The following is an 18,220-nucleotide window of genomic DNA, read 5'->3' on the forward strand; positions in this document are numbered from 1 at the left end:
AGTTACAAATTTACACCTTCACCTAAACTTTACACAAGTTCTATTGCAAATGAAATCCCTAACACAGTGGGTGCTATTAACAAAAAAAATTATAGGCTTTGAAGTATCAAAAGTCGTTCTCTAATACCATGCTTACCGAGCCAATTTTTGTTTTCTTTGGTACAGTACCTTAAATACTCTTCCATAGACACTTATGCTTACCAGCAATAGTATTTTTAATATTCTAAGCATGTGAAACACCTAAGACGTGGCATTATTGTGAGCCATTATTTCCATTAGACAACCAACTTTAAACCAATTGTTGATGGAGGAAGAGAGTAAACATTTAATGGAATATTTTGATAGAGCAAGTAATGTTACTATTACAACACAAAAATAATTAAGAGAAAAATTCATAAAATGGTAGGCCTGTTTTTAAAAGACCAAGAAAGAGTTCTTGTTCTAAGGAAAGAATGGAAAATGTTTAAAAAGAATGGAAAATGTTTTAAAAGAATGGAAAATGTAAGGAAATAATATATATACCATCAGGAATAGCAAGTCACACTGGCCAAGCTAGATTTTGGCAATGTCCTATTAAGAGCTGAACATTGAGAAAGGGAGTTACTCGAGTGGCCTGGTCAAAAAGAGTTGACTAGTCTTGAATTTGGAGAAAAAAGTACACATTTATTTAAACGGCAAGAAATTATTTTCAGCATGCAAAATTAAATTGCCAAATTCTAAGCAAAACACATTCCCACTTTATCCAGCATTGTTTCAGCTTCATACACATCTATACATTAGGCACTAGTATCATATCGGGATTAAATTTATTTGTTATACCATGTATATAATTGTATTCACAATGTCTGAAAAAATCACAGCTTATCACTAACGGTAAATATTTTTGTATATCTGGTCATCTGAAGCTAAAATCTAGGTTACTTTATATGTAATCTACTGCACATTATACACAGTACATATGGTATTATTTAGTGTCTCCTGTATTATGAAAATGTACCATAAAACAACTGTTCCTATTGAGTATTGTATAGTATACATAAATTCTTATTTGTTTAATTCACAAGTTTACAGACCCACTGAAGTTAAATACTGTACTCAATGGCACAGCAGACAGATTTCCTGAAAATACTAAACTGTTCAGATACATTGTTTTCCTATATAGGGAGGCATGTGCTGCTGCTGCTTTAAATTAACGAGTATCACTTACACGTATGTAGCCCACTAAAGAGGCAATGCGGCATTACCGTTCTTTGGTGTACCAATAAGTCATTATAATGCAAGTCCCTTATGTAAGGGGAGGATACCCCAGTGTAACGCAGGTGATGGATGCCACATCTTTACTACTCACCATCTTTAATGTAACCATCTTCTCAAACACTTTCTTCACTACCCTAACTAAATGCCATCACACCTTTCCGCTCCTTCACTGCCACCCTTACCGCTTGCTGCCTTCTCTTGTCCTCTACCACCTTCCCTTCATCCCTGTAATCTAGGGGAGGATGGAGTCGTAGTTATAGATTGGAAATTAGTATGATTTGCCATTTCGTACAAAGTATGGGGCACGTGGCTTTATCTGGCCTGCCTATGACCATCTCTGGACAAAACCTAGTCATCCTGCAGGGTCTGGCAAGATTAGCCCAAGTGTTTGGCTTCCACCCGACCACCTCCTAACTTTAGATATTATTTTATAGATACTGTATAGGTCTGGATTTAGTCCGAAATACAAAATATCACTTTGGAATGTTACTGCTAATGAGTTGGCTACAGCTTCAACAATTTGAAGTATAAAGTATTTAATAAAAATGTAATAAATTTAAACATCCTTAAACATGGCTGAAATCTGCACTTTGTGCAAAACTTAAGGTAATGCATTTCAAGAGTAAGGATAAGCTTAGTTTTATGGTGACAAAATAATTAACCCTTAATAGCTTAGCAGCCCAAAGGTTAAACTGCTTCTGTTGCCCTCAAGCAATAGTAGCAGGTGCACCAATCATGTCAACTAAATGTTCCTTTTAATATTCAAAAGTCCTAAGAATACTATTAACAATTCTATTAACACATTTCAGTGTTAAGTATCTGGAACTTATTTTTCCTCGTACCTTTTGCACTTTATCTGCATGGTTATTACAAGAATGTAACCCCAGTGAAGATCTAGGGACACAAACTATACTATGCAACAGTTCTGATAAGGTTACAAAATAAAACAATGTTAAACATCTCTTCTAACTACCATTTCATTGCTCTAGTCACTTCCTGCAATTTCCTCCTGTGCTAAAATCGCTATGTAATTAATCTGAGGGTTTTCAATACTTATTTTATATGTGCACCTGAATGTAGGACTAATACCTTAGCAAATTAAGGGTCTACATGCAATCCTGGCTCACATTTTCACTTGTGCCAATTGTTATGCCTTACTGCTGTAAGAAGGGACTTTTCTGGAAAATAATGTACTACTAATATATATTAACCAGTCTAGAGGAAGGGAAAGAATGAATAATCACCAATGATGAAGGCACTGACCAAGGCTCCAAAACCCTCTGGCAACATCTAATGCACTTACTATTTAAGCTCTTAAAATCTTTAAGGCTATACTATTAATTTACAAATTCAATCTTTGCTAATTTCTGAGCAGGGTTGTTCATTAAAATATTCAAATTACTCTACAGTGCTTTAATATTTTACTATTTTGGAAATTTGACCTAAAAATTCTGTACAAAATAACTTCAAATCTTAACACTTTGGCTCACTGGGTGCACGAGCCCCGCACTACCCCAGGTGGGAGTCAGCGTTTCACGGGCTAGCGCGGTAATTTTGAAAAGTGTATACTCTTCAACTTTGTTACCTCAATTCTTGTCCTAGGTCTTTCATTTTGGTATCTATGTGTTCGCAATAGAATTCCCAACAGGAGTAGATGCATATAATGTAAAAAACCGCAGCGCACTCCACCCGCCAACAAGGTGAAAGTGGACCAGAAAGAGAACTGCACCACCCCAAGGCACCTCTCATTACATTAGAGCGTGTGGTAATACTGAAAAGTGTATACTCTTTTCCACTTTGTCATCTCAATTCTCGTTCTAGGTTTTTCAATTTGGTATCAATGTGTTCGCAATAGAATTCTCTACAGGATTAAATGCATATAAAGCCCAATGAGAAAGTGAGAGTGTGTTACCCGGAAGCCCGCAAGAGCAACAAAATGTGTACACACTTCACTTTGGACATCTCAATTCTTGTCCTAGGTCTCATTTTGGTGTCATTGTGTTTGCAATAGAATTCCCTACAGGAGTATATGCAAATATAAAGTCCAAAAGCCCGGCGTACCACCCACAGCAAACAGAGAAAGTGACGGAGAGTAACCCCAGTGAGCGCTAATAAAATGGGTATACTCTTTTCAACTTTGTTACCTCAATTCTGGTCCTAGGTCTCATTTTGATATCAATATATTCACAATGAAATTCCCTACACGAGTATATGCATATGTCCAAAACCACGGTGCGCCCCTCCTAAAGCTGCCGCCACTGACGCAATGCTGCGTCGTTACGAGACTAGTGTTAAGATTTTGCTTTTTTAACACTGGAAAATATTTTACAATATACAACACTGTACAATAAAGTAAAATCTTAAAAAGACAGCATAATTAATGCTTACCAACTTATTAATTACTTTCCTTCTGTAAATGCACTAAAAATAACCTTTGCAATATTTACCAAAATTACATTACTTTAAAGAAAATAGAATGACTTCTGCAGCTGCAACAGTTCCACTGCAGCATGTGGACCTGTAATGTACTTTGAGATTTTCACTTTCATACCTCTTCTATAAATAGACAAGATGCATGCCAGGAAGAATGATTTGGCTAGAACAGAACATTCATCTTAATATGGAAGAAAGTATCAAAAGAAGGTGCCATGCCAAGAACATATTTAAATTATAAGTTTACAAAACAAGTGACCTTAGAGCGAGGAGGCTGGCCGAGGAGTGCGGCATGCAGTCAGTCTTTTGAATGCATAATTTTGGTGCCATCAATTCACCATTAAAACTCTAGCATTTCATAGAAATTAAAAAGCACTCTACTTTGACTAATAGCCATCGTCCTCAGCAAGTTAGGTTCTTAGGTTTCTGGTTAGTCAAAATTCCCCTACAAATTTAATGCTTATCAAATTTAGAAATAGTGCAGTACTAGCACTTTCCAAAATAAATGAAAGTAAAGATTTAAGAGATATCCAAGACAGTTTTGATAAGTAATCTGGAGAAAAATTTCAGGGGTTCAAATTTTCATGTTAGACCAGCCAGTTTACATGAATAAATGAAATCTTAAAATTTCAAGTATTTTATTTCCAATAACTTGTAATGCACATGCATATATAGAACTAATATGCAAATGTTTAATTTCATAAAACTAAGCAGTACAAAATACAGAGCAGGGAGCCTTTCAGTTGAAATCACACTTTGCCACATTACATTTTACAGTAAACTGTACTTTGCTTTGCTTTAAATCTGTAGTTATTTGGCAAAACTGAAGCAAAGCCCATTTAATTCACACAATCTCTAGAGAAATAGAGGCATGAAGTAATACTACGCTATGTACAGTACCTGCAAATTTCAAGGACTTTACAGAATTATTTGTTTGAGGGCAATTTTAATAAATGTTCCTAAATACTACCGGGTGAAAAGGCAAAACCATCTCGACTCCATACTCTATTTTTTTATCAAAGACAAAATCTTTTCTTCCAATTTGTTTGCAGAAGCTTCAGTACGAGGCTTATGCGTAACAACTTTCAGAATTTGATTTGTACATGGGTGGGATAACTATCACTTCAAAATTAAATCCATGAATACCACGCTGCAATTTTAAATAGGAACTATGGTATGGTACTACAGTAAAGTTTAAATGCCGTTCATGATTAATGGAGGAAAATCTCCCGAGACAAGAATGATGGCTCACTCATGAGAGTACAATACATTGTAATCAACACAAAAATAACTATCCTCAAGAATGGAAGTCCTATAATAGCAAGCCACAAATGCCACTTTATATTAACCCTCAAAATACAGTAATCATTTATCCAGGCCACTGAAGTTATTGTTATTTGCACGTTTTAATTATTGCCCCTGGTTTTAAAATCCTTTTAAATATGGTTATAAAATACAGTACACATGAATGTTAGCCAGTAATTATCAAAAGTAGGCATCAAGCCAGGGTATATAAATAAAATTGCTATCATTTTGTAATTGCTTACCGAGAAAAGGTTATGTGCTAGAGGTCTGCAATTAGGCAGATGCGACTTCATCTACACCATTAGTGTTTAAATTTATGCGTGGATGACATTATTAGACAAATTACCAGAAAAAATAAGTGGGTTGCAAGGCTGAGCTGTTCCAGAGGTTTCAGGAACAGATGTGCAATACAAGTACATCATATAATGTAGGTCAATATACTGTACAGTACCGACCCAATTATTTGTAGAGATTTATTACCAATGCAACAACCTAAAAGCAATCCAAGTTTTAACTTAAGAGTCCTAAGCTCCAAAACCAGTGTGACTCGTGCGTGTGATAATTAACAATTTACCCACTACCCAGTTCCTTCTATACCTCACAAAAACTACAACACTTCATACACAGTTTTATTAATATTTTACAGGAATAAATAAGAAACTGCACACAAAAAGTAAAAACAAATTTAGATACAGGTACCTGTATTCTGAGGGTTAAGTACATATATATTGTACTTTTGAAGCACTGGAGTAAAACAATATAATACTGAATATGGAAGTTCAAGGTCAGTCAGGAAAAAATTACCATCTTTTTTTGGGGGTTAATTTTTTTTTGGACCAATTTACAATACTGTAATAAATATCTAAATTCTATATTTGAATACAAATGTACTTCGATGCCAAATTTTACTAAAATTTCTGCAATATATTTTACATATTTATCTGCAAAGGTGAGGTTATCTTTACCATTTTTTTTTTACTTTTTTTTTATTTTGTAAATATCGACCTTTGTATGTTAGCGTGCGCGACACACACAATTATGAATATCGACCATTTAGCACCACCACTGCACTAAAATTAGAGATTATGCCAAGATGACTACCATACTTTTAGCACTTTTGGTGAAATTAAAATGCAAAGGCTGTTATCAAGCAAAAAATTATAGCACATTAAGAATAAAAGTTCCATTAGGAAATTACTTCAACTTAATCTAATGCATCAAATAATGAAAATGGAATTTTTTAGGCTGTTAGCCAGGATGGGATAGCAATATTCTAAATTAAAGGAGCCTGCTAGGTACTAAAGATAAAGACGGCAATGCATACAATGGTGCACATCACTGCTGCCTTTATCTACCATCCGGGTTAGAGATTAGGCCTCTAATGTGAGCTCTTATATCCACACAATGTAACTACAGGACCATCACAAGGCATGTAATGTAACCATACAAATGTACGAGAGCTGTTTGAAACTTACATCACGTCCCCTATATCAGCTGCAGAGTAAAGTTTGTAGATGTGGGTATTTGACGGTAAAATCCCTATAATATTTTTGCCAGAATACCAATCTTCCAATTATATATCTTAAATGCTGAATTTCATAAAGCCACTGTATACTTTGTATGAAATAACATGCTCCTAAAGTAATCTGCTTACCACTTGTGTGTATTACAGTATGTTATGTAATAGTGCGTCCAACATGCCTTTCTTGTAGATTTTCATGTTTACCCAACAATTCATCATCGTTTGAGGTTGTTAAGAGAATGTCAGACTCTTCCTCGTGCTGCACATCATGGCACTTGTAGTGAACCTGAAGAAACAAAATGTGTTAAAACATTTTTCAGAAGGAGAGAAAAAAAAAAAAAAAAAAAACTATAAAGGGTCCCAGTAGCACAGCTTGGTTCATTATCAATTCGATCGGGATTTCCAGATTTGAATCCTAGGCAGGACAAATAGCAAGGCATGTTTCCTCCATCACTTTGTGCTGCTGTTCACCTACTAGTAAATAGGTACCCAGTAATCGGCCAGCTTGTTGTGGGGTAGCATCCTGGCAGGGTTTAGTAATTAAACCTTGGGGGGGGGGGGGTTTACCACAATATAAGCATAACATACTGGTTACCTCTCCCCCAGCAATGAATAATCATTATCTGTTTAAGATGTTTGTACTAGTTGTCAGGAAGATGCAGGTATTCTAGTTTTGTCTCGAGCATTCCACTAAATAAAAGCATGCATACCACATTCATAATGAATTAACCATACAAGTGTTTAGCTATTAAATAAGTTTACATTTCATTTACAGCAGGGAAGAAAGTCACCTGCTAGCAAACATTTCAGACTGGGTAATGTAATATCTTGTGGTTTCCTCAACAGTTGGAGCTGGCAGCCTCTTGGGCTTAACGTTCCCCTAGGCCAACTAGGGACCTTGTCCAGGATACAACCCACACCAGTTTCCCCAACTCAAGAGTACTGTACTTATTTACTGCTAGATGAACTGAACCATCGGGTGAATGGAAACTTGAAATGCTACGTCCCACTACAGGAATTGAATCCAGGACCTTTAATTTAAAGGTTTGTTAAATTGTGTAGTGAAAGGTTTCTATAAAGTTCAAGGCATTTGACAGTGACAGTGACTATTTGACAGTGACAAATGTGTTGACTAACACATTTAAGATTTCTTTTTGAAATTGAAATGGTGATTGATAAAGACATGCCTAAAGTATTATTTATTTTTTTATTTATATATACAAGAGTTCTTGCATTCTTGTACAGCCACTAACTAGCACACACAGCATTTTAGCAAGTACTTAATCCTAATTTTCCCCGGAACATGACCTGCCAAATCATTTAACTATCAGGTACCCATTCACTGCTGGGTGAACAGAGGCTACAGTTAAGGATTGGCACCAAGTAAATCCTCCCTGGCCAGGATACGAACACAGGCCAAAGCACTCGCAAAATGCTAAGTGAGTGCGTTACCATTTCGCCACAAGGACAACCGACTCTTAAAATCACCAGTTGCCTAGGACGACCAGGTTTCCAAATACCTTTTGGACCCTTTAAATTCCACACATTTCTCATATTCTACAGGATTTGAGAGATTTTAGTCATTATAATTAAATATTGTAGTTCAATGTATTGGGGGACAGATAGCCAGCATATACAGACATGTTAGGCTTTTATTGAGGTTCACCCCTAGGTGGAATTAGGGACCCCTCCCCAGGATGCAACCCCTCAACAAGCCGACTAACTTCCGGAGTACAGTACTTATTTATTGCTAACTAAACAGGGGTGATAGAGCCCCCAACCATTTCTGTCCTGCCTGGAATTCCTGATTGCAAGTCTATAACAAACCTGACTGTACTACAGGAACAAAATGTTCAGCAGCTCTTACTGCACTGAAGAAATTAATAATGATGTAGAGAATGGCAAGTGCTGTACCTTTAACGTCACCACTAAAACAGGAGTTTGGCAGCCATAAAAAAAAAAAAAAAAAAAAAAAAAAAAAAAAAAAAAAAAAAAAATTAGTTTGATGCATATGAAGGGCATAAAAAATGCACATGAAAGGCAAGAAATAAGAAAATAAATGAAACTGTAGAAGGCCTGTTGTCTACATACAAGGCAGCTACACCATACTGTATATATATCCACCAAAACTTTTATATACATACCTGCCCCCTGTAGGAATACAAAAGAACTCTGCAATTGACACTAGTAGTGTCACACTTGATCAGTCGGACAGCTTCAGGGATCCGACAGGACTTCCCACAGAAAATGTACAAGAACTAGAAACTAAACACTAATACTGCACCTCATTAATTCTAGTTAAAATTAGAAAACAACTAATATTCTGCATTACCTTCGAAAATGCTCTTGAACCTGAAGTGGAATCATTCGGGAATGCATACTCTTCATCTCTCGCTACGGGTCTAACCTTCAACATCAAGAAGTTGTCCGTCACCCAGAAGATTAGAGCCTGGTGATTAACAGTGCTCAAATCAGGAATTAAAATTAAGGAGTATGGGTGAAATGGCTAGTAATATGAATGGAGGAATAAGATATAGTATGCAATTTTATATTGGAAAGTTATGCATGCATGATATTTCCACTTGTTCCTGCCTAGCAGTCATTTTCAAATTCAAGTACTTTATTCATAAATGTGTGTACATTTATAACTTATTTTACACAAATTTACAGTAAATAATTTATCCAAGTCAACATTTATTCTCTAATTTGTATGCAGTCCTCTAGATTTAGAAGCTATATTCATCAGGAATTTAAAAATTACAAATGTCAAAATCGGAAACAAACCATGTCCATAACTTTCACAAACTATTACAACACTGGCTGAACTAAACAGGTGTACATCAGTTTAAATCAAACTACTATTCGCCTTATGTCTCCCCCCCCCCCTTTCCATGTAGCCCCTCTTCCCTCCGAGGATTCCCCACATCGGACTTGCTGGTTTCTTCAGCCAACTTCACCTTGCTACCATGCCCACCCTTCTGATGCGAGTCACTATACGTCTACCCAGTTTAAATGTGGATTAACCTGTGGATTATAATCAACCATTATACAGGATTATATTGGAAGTATATACAGCACTATGGCAAGGATCATTTAGTTCATGCAAGTTCACATCACACAGCATGACCTCACAGCACTGCTGTTCAGCTTGTGACCACAGCATCTCCTAAAAATGTCAAATATATGTAACTGGTATTATTTAGCGATGATAGTATTACAGCAGACCCCTGACTGATAAAAATTACCAGGATTCTTATAACGGTAGGATTGTTTTAATAATTTGATCTGTGGTGTGGGAAGGTGCATTTTTCAACAAGGGAAAAATGTTGAGGGTGGGAGGACTGTAGCGTCGCCTGCTAAATACACGTGTCCTCTTGTTACCGATTACACTCGCCATATCAGCTTAGTGGTCCGCAATGGCGAACACAAATGTAGACACTTATATATAACGTGTGTATATGTACAGTGTAATAACAGCAAAAGGAGTATGTTGGCAGAAGCCATTTAGGCAAAGGTGGTGGCATCACCTGCATAACTTATGCTGTGCAAGTGTTGCCATTATGCTCTTTGGGCATCATACCAGCTTGGTTATAGTGAACAAAACGTGTAGATAAAATCTGTATATAGTGTAATAACACCGCAAACGGTATACTTGTAGGAGGAATGTTAGTGCATCTGGCCTTTAACCAGTGAGGTAGGCAGCCGTCAGCATGTAGCAACCCCTCTTATTGTCTAAACTTACCATACCAGTTTTGTTGTACAGTTATGGTGAACAAAACATGTAGATACTTATATATATAATGTCTGTATATAGTGAATAAAAGCAAAAACAGTATGGTGGGAGGAGGAATGTTGCGAGTGAGGTGCTGAGGGAGGGAGTGGCAGCAAGTGGCCACTCCTCATTGCTTTTGACTTGCCATACCAAATTAGTGGTTTGTTATGGTGAACAAAACATGCAGAAACTTTTATATAACCTGTGTATATAGTGTAATAACATCAAAACTATGTTTATTGTTTTATGAACATAATTGAATCACTAATATGATCACAATACTTTTGTATAGCAATGATTCACACATTATATAAATATATCACACTACACACTAATAATATTACTGGAGAAAAAAAATCATTGAGACATTGAAATAATTAGGTAATAATATCTTTGTGGCAACTCCCGCCTGACAGCTCGGGCAGAGCAGACCGTGACCAACGATTGCTCTGTCAATGCCTCTTTTTGCCAGACTTCCTCGCCCTGTTGCGGCCAAAATATGCCACTAGCAATTTAATATTTTTATTTTTCCTGTGATCAGGGAACACAAATGAACACTTAAGACTAAATATATTTGAATTATTATTTTTGTTGCACCTGTGGGTGATGAAGGCCAAATAGCCTAGAGCAGCTTAGAGGTTAATGGCACAAGTGTAATAAAGTGTATATGATATTCAAATTAAGGAAACGCCTGATATATTCAATACAACAAGATTAAAAGTATTGGTAAAAAAACTGAAAAGAACTAAAGTAATACATATTAGTATTTAAAAAAGATTTCTTTGCAACAATTGGTATAAACAATTAGGGGCTAAAGCAACTAAGTAACACAATGCAATACAATATGGGCCTGATACACAGGAAGGTTGCATGCATTAAATCTAACATGAGCCTAAGGTCAGACAAATGTATTGGCCTTTTACTTACATTAATGAAGAATGGAATGACTAGAACGACAATGACTACCCGAACTTGTGGGTCGGTAATGGGTGCCAAGATGAGATCTCTCACACTGGACCAGAACTGGAGGGCTAACAACCCTGTTATGAGTACTTTCTCTACTATCATAATACCCACGTATAGAGCACACTGGTGCCCCCAAGCACGTGCCGATGGAGGACGACCTAAAAAGAAAAAACTTAAATCAGAGAGATCCTCAAGTTGAATAAATTCTTGCCTGCAAAATAAATGTATGCTGCCGATCTGCCTAGTTTATCTTTATCTTTTAGTTCAAATAATTTATATAAAATTTATAAACATTTTTGTCTTTGATAAAACCTTAAAATCTAGTCTAAAAGTGTATAAAATGAAATTTTAACAACTTTATATTAATAATGACTACTATACCAAAACATTTTAACAGAATGGCATAAAATACAAAGCTGCATAAAATCAGGCAAGTCACTAGGAAGTGAAGTCAAGTTTGACACTGCAGAGAAGCACCAAGATAAGAGACCTCATCTGTGGATATTTTTTCTGTATGATTATGTCATTTCACTTAAAGGATTTTATCTCCCACTTAGTAATTCAATCTTTATACTTAACTAAGCAGAAGTAACAAGTATTGCCAATTTTACATATTACAATTAAAGTCACTATCAGCGCTGTGGGAGGAGTGATGCCGAGAGATGGAGGGAGATAGCATCGTTTGCCGACTGTGTGGCCACATGTTACCGTCTGCATTCACCGTACCAGCTCTGTGGTTCTCTATGGTGAACACAAATGTAGATAATTTTATATAGTGTGTGTATTAGTGCAATAATAGCAAAAAGGATTATGTTGGGAGGAGCCATTTGGGTGACGGAGGTGTCGTCGTCTGCATGACTTGTCTAGCTGTGTAGAGGGTGGCTACTGTGCTCTCTGGGCATCCCTACAAGCTTAGGTGTACAGTTACAGTGCATACAGCATGTAGATACTTATATATAATGTGTATATATAGTGTAATAACACTACAAACAGTATTGTTGGAGAAATTTAGTACGTGTGACCTTGAATGTGTGAGGGAGGCGGCCGCCAGCTGACTGTGTGTAGCGACGTCTCTTAGTACCTGAACTAACTATATCAGCTTAGTTGTACAATTGTGTAACAAAACATGTAGATACTTATATATAACATCTGTATATAGTGAATAAAATAAAAAACAGGATCGTGGGAGGAGAAAGTGAGCGAGTGAAACATTGTTGAGGGAGTGGCAACGAGTGGCTGGCTGGTGTGTGGCGGTCACTCCTCGTTGCTTTTCGACTCACAATACCAACTTAGTGGTTTGTTATGGTGAACAAAGCATGCAGATACTTATATCTAACCTGTGTATAGAGTAATAAAACAAAGTTTTGCTGTTATGAACATTATAGAATCACTAATATGCACACCAAATTTTTTAGTATAGCGACGATTCACCCCTTTTATTATATAAATATATCAACACACACTATTGAATAATATTACTGCAAAAAACAAAGAAAAAATCAGACACATTGAAATAATTGGGTAATAATATCTTTTGTGGCAACTCCCACTTGTCAACTCGGGTGACGCTGACTGGCTCTGACAACTGCTCTGTCAATGCCCACATTTTGCCAGGCTTCCTCGGCCTATTGCGCCCAAAATATGTCGCCTACGATTTTTTTTATTTTTCCCGTGCTCAGGGAACAAAAGTTAACATTTTTAGAAGACTAAATAATTTTAGATTTTTTTTTCCGCACGGGGTGTAGATCTCCTCGGGACCCCTTAGCAGCTTAAGGGTTAAAATGCTTAAAGTGATTTATCTACAAGTGCATGACTTGCCCTATATTTGCCAAATCTTCAGAACCATTGACATTAACATGGCACCAATGCCAAAATACCTAGAACATTAGGCATCTCGTAGAATACCTATGAGAACACCTGAATGCCCAAGATGGGTTAATTTGTCACTAAACTGGACAAACATCACCAAAATCAGTTTTCAAGCTAAAGAACCCACGTGCCATTCTGAAATGTCTTTTAGAGGCATTTAGTTCAGGTGTCATTCTGCCCTCGAGATTTGCATGCAAGCTGTCCATCAGATGTAACTGTTAGGACAATCTTTACTTTAGGATGAAAGTTTTGTAGCATGCAAATTTCCAGTGTAAAAAAAACAATTAGGTGCTGAATGGGAGCTGAATGGGACTATTGTAATCACTTTCAATGCTCCACGAGTAGGTGCTTAATGATGGGACAGGCGATATTATGAAAAACTTTGATTGGTTAAGCAGTAAAATCAGCCATTAGACATGGAGCCCAATAATTTAAAAGACCTGGGCTTTACTGACTCGGAAGCTATTCCCAACCAGTATTCGGGACAGCCAAGCTTCATCTGCTCTACAAAAATTTCAAGCTTAGATATTACATAAATAGTACATCAGCCCAAGATTTGAGGATAATAGTGCTGGTCTGGGAGCTGCATCCACAAGATGCATTCTTTAAGAATTCACTTATTCCTGATTAAATGGGTTCCTTAGCAATGTGAGAAAGATTGCTAAAGCCCGTCTCTTGGAACCAAGGTGTCAGAGGCTGTGAGTGAATGTCAATGCAAGCCAAAGTGTGCAAGTCACAGTGGACAGTCTCAATGCCATGACAAGCAAGAATTAAGACCAAGCAAAAGATGTTGGGAGAAAAATTAAGGTCGCTTCTCAACTTTTGAGTGCTGTATTTTGAAGTCGTGGCAAGAGGAACCCTTGCAAAACCATTTTACCCACCCACAAACACAGGAGGCAGAACTTCATTGTATTCTATATCTTCTGTGCATATTATTAGCAGGACACTATTTTTACATGGAAAGCAATTGGACTTCATCACATCACTAATACTGCTGCATTCAAATTTTAGAAGTGGATCGATTTCCATCAGCTTTGTGGTTGCAGTCAGTGAAGGTCACAGCATGGATGAAAATGGCAAATATGAGATTCAAGTTCTCTTAATTCCCAGAAACACACTACCCACTGTACCTTCTACCATTGTATAGTGGGTAGTGTATTTCTGGTGAAGTGGGGAAAAAAAAAAAATTCAATTCCATCTATTAACATGGATCTGCAAGAAAATGTGGTAACATTTCATTATGCAGATTATAGATCTTTACCTCCTATCAGCAAAACTGTTTAACAAAGAAAAGGAAAACAAATGCATAAATGGATGAAAACTTCGTTAATTTTTTAAATGAATATAAAGTGACAAATATTACAAGAAATTGAAAAAAAAAATAATCACAGGGCTTATAATTTGAAGTGGAAATTAATAATGCTTACCATACTCTCCAAAGATAATGGTAGGCATGCCCTGCTTCTGACCAATGTAAATACTAAGCCTAATGCCAGCCCAGATGATGACCAAGCCTAGTGTTGAATCTAGTAAAAAACTTATGATGTACCTGTAAAAGTAACAATATAAATTATTCCAATTGTAGAAGCACTTTCCAAGCTAGTCCCTTGGTTGCTACCTTGGGCAAGTCCCACACTCCAAGAATTATACTATACATAAGCACTCCTCCGAGAATAATTCGTGTGACAAATTTGAGAATGCCTTTATTAGAATTGTTAGATGCCATGATTATGTAAATTAGATTCTAGCACATTAAAGAAAGTATACTATATTAACCACAAGATGACAGTCACATTACAACAGTCCACCCACAGTACACACAGCTCGTGTCTTTATGCCTTTTACTTTTGCAAGTTTAAATTGTGTGCTCTGCTTTTAAAGTAATTTTCAAGATTTGATTTTGTGACTATTACTCAAGAGACAAGCCTTATTACAAAAGTCATTACTCTAATTAGAAGAATCTTTGAGCATGTTTCAATATCATGCACAATCAAATTTAATACAATTCAATGAAACCATGCACGATTCTGTTTTAGACTTACCGTTATTCTTAAAGAAATATAATTATAGGCAATTATGATCAATCCAGATTACAGGACTATTTAAATTTTATAATTCTGTATGTCAAGAAAATTTTAAATTTCAAGGTATTCATAATAAAAAATTGTGCATACAACACACATCCGACAATAGCACTAAGGATTAAACCACCAAGACTAGCTTCTTGCAGCATGTAATCAGTTACATAAAAATTTACTTACCAGGTACATGGGTCCCCTCTGAATGCTTCAGAGAGAAAAACATTGCAAAAGTGAACTATCATGGCTCCCAAACCTTGCTTCGAGGTGTCATAGAACCACACAAGCCATGACCTCCTATGTTTCTTTGGTTCACAAAATCTTTTCACTGTAAAAAAAATATTTATATCTGCATATATAAAAAGATTTGTTTATGCAAATACAGCAGTCTCTTAACTTGCCAACCTCAGATTAAGTCAATACTTTACAATCTTACTCTAGATTTATCCATCACTTTTCAAATGCACACTAATATAAATTACTATATTCTAGAAGAAAAACCAAACAATGTTAATACTCTATAGGGCTCAGGAACAAGAGAAGACCATAGCCTACACTCCCTTCAAATTTCAATCTTCAATTTATTGCACAGGTTAGAAGGAAAAGGAAAATGTTTTACAGTACAGTATTTAAGACCTAAAAACCACACAAAAACCCTTTACTTACATATGAGAAGACCAAATGCTAAACTGGCTAGCAGTGCCTGCACAAACCAGCCATAACTGTCTGTAAGGGCATCTTTTCCACAGACACTGACATCAATGGTGGTATTTATCAAGGGAGCAGCCAAACTATCCATTGGCTGTAAGGAGTTTCCACCCGACATACTTCAAGTCTAGTCTACGTGAAATCTTTACAATCTTATTTTTCTTTGGTAATTTATATAGTCTTGAGCAATTTAAATCTGGATCATAATGGTATTCACCTGTAAAAAGAAACGGTAAAACTTTTTAATGTAACTATAATTAATTAGAAGTTAAGAGTGAAACTATGCAAACAGACATACAATAATATCCAATAGGTTGTGTGGTAGTCTTTCCCCAATCAATTCATTTTATTATTAATATGTGCTAAATTCATTATGCATTTGCTAATGCATTATGCATTATTATTAATATGTGCTAAATTCATTGCATTTTTTTTTTATCTTTCCAAGGAATGGGTATATATTTAGTGGTACAAGGTAGCATTTTTGTTTCCTTTCCCCAGTACTTTACCATAAAACAAACGGCAAACTCTTCTCATGGGTAATTAAACACATCTTACAAATTTTTAATAAGAATCTCTGGGAGTTTGAATTACCTGGCAATGTAAGCCTTGCTTTATGCAAGGCATCAGCAACACTAACCTGCATATTATTTATATACAAGAAAGTACATTGGGTTTATTAGAGTACAGAGACTTGACGTTTTACATTCTTGTAAAGCCACTAGTATGCATAGCGTTTCGGGCAGATCTACATACCTGGTATAACCAACTGAAGGAATGTGAAATTTATGAATTCATAAAGCTCATAAATCTTAAAGAAATGTGACTAACTCAGATTTATTTACTACCAGAAATCTTTGTCAAGTATCAAAAGTTTGATAACTTAAGGTAATTTATGCATCTGATTACAACCTCTCCATAGCTGCTCACTGAATATGTTGAAAGTGCATGACAGGCAACTTAAAATATGCAACTAATAAACAAATTTAAATTGCTTGGGTTAAATCAGATTCAATATCCGAACTCGTGATAATACTTTCTGCCACTCGCCTACAGGAAGAGGGGTCCAAAATAACAAATTCAACACCTTAAAATCAGAATGTTAAGGGACACCTGAATAGATACCAGTTTTGGCAATTCAAGATGAAACTACAGATACTCGTTTTTTTATATTTGACCAAACCCCGGGTGAACAGAGGCATAGTTTAAGGAACAGTTGCCCGAGCAGGAATTTACCCCAGGGACTTTCAGATGTGACCAAACTGTACTGCAGGACACAACAGACTGCACTACTAGTTTTATTTGGTCAAATAAAATATTAATGTATGAATTATAAATAAATTTTGTATACCAAAAAATTAATTCCATTTTAAAGCCAATGTCCAATACTTGGCCTAGCTAGAGACCACACTGAACTTTAAGGATACAGCTTGTGGTTCCTGATTACCTAAATCAACACTTCCTTATTAAACGGCTCCATAACCAAGCAAGCTGGATAGAAATAGGAGCTGCCTCGTATAGGCCAATAGGCCTTCTGCAGTTACCTTCATGCTTTTGCTCTTTTATCAAACGACACCAAACTAAAAATTATCACCCATAAATAAACGAGTCAACATTAATTACTGAGCGCAAGACAAAGCAGAGTTTCCCCTACAGACCCATCCCAGGGTCACCTAGTGAACCATACATACTTCCTCTAAGTTTCTTGCACGTCTGGAAGGCTCAAATTACTCGTGCTCTTGACAAGATATAAGGTGTAGCATTACAGAATAACGAGCAGAATTTCACAACATAATACATACGTCATGTTGTCGAGTGAATGGTAGAGTCGTGAGAGTGTTGACGACCTCCTGTCATCCAGTCACTCCTCTCACTAGCTCTCTATGGCAAACTGTTCGGCTGGTGGCAGTTCAGCCTTAGGAAACTTCCTAATTGTTGTTTACAAACTCATCAACGAATAACCAACATAATTATCTACTGAATTAGTGCATAAATACATTGTTATCTCCTTGGTATTTTCATCAATCTTTAAAACTAACTATATCAACATTTATTCATATAATAGGTCTCGCAGAGCAGATGTTCGGAACGCGGTGTGTTGGTGGCGTCGAGCACCATCTGTTGAGGGAAACTTTAACTGTAGGACCTGCTCGCATGACCCCCAAGTGTCGCCAACGCCACCCACCTCCTCCAGTCCTCGCAACAATTCAGCCATACTGCCTGTACTTTAAATAATTTTAAGTTTGTTACTATTGAACCCAATAACTATTGTATTAGGTCACTGACGTAATGGTATGTATGAGCTACTAG

At 36.4% G+C, this 18,220-nt stretch overlaps 1 protein-coding gene across 1 annotated transcript; it reads right to left on the bottom strand.

Moving 5' to 3' along the window:
• Positions 1–4,311: 4,311 nt before the first annotated feature.
• LOC123770257 (store-operated calcium entry regulator STIMATE) lies at positions 4,312–17,866 on the bottom strand. The gene is made up of 7 exons (XM_045761928.2): positions 17,713–17,866; positions 15,869–16,127; positions 15,386–15,530; positions 14,552–14,673; positions 11,217–11,413; positions 8,850–8,966; positions 4,312–6,803 (listed from the first exon to the last, which is right to left on the bottom strand). Exons 2-7 carry the CDS (start codon positions 16,026–16,028, stop codon positions 6,672–6,674), a joined length of 873 nt encoding a protein of 290 aa, XP_045617884.1. The 5' UTR covers positions 16,029–16,127; positions 17,713–17,866; the 3' UTR covers positions 4,312–6,671.
• Between the last annotated feature and the right edge of the window lie 354 nt (positions 17,867–18,220).

The sequence above is a fragment of the Procambarus clarkii genome, chromosome 42 (assembly GCF_040958095.1).
Source record: "Procambarus clarkii isolate CNS0578487 chromosome 42, FALCON_Pclarkii_2.0, whole genome shotgun sequence".
Lineage (NCBI taxonomy): Eukaryota > Metazoa > Arthropoda > Malacostraca > Decapoda > Cambaridae > Procambarus > Procambarus clarkii.

Bases quoted from the DNA above. Each gene is read 5' to 3' on its own strand.
- LOC123770257 (XM_045761928.2), bottom strand. From the start codon at position 16,028: ATGTCGGGTGGAAACTCCTTACAGCCAATGGATAGTTTGGCTGCTCCC. The intron at 15,531-15,868 runs GTAAGTAAAGGG...TTTTTTTTACAG, and splicing joins AGCATTTGGTCTTCTCATAT to TGAAAAGATTTTGTGAACCA. The intron at 14,674-15,385 runs GTAAGTAAATTT...TTACTTTTACAG, and splicing joins AGAGGGGACCCATGTACCTG to GTACATCATAAGTTTTTTAC.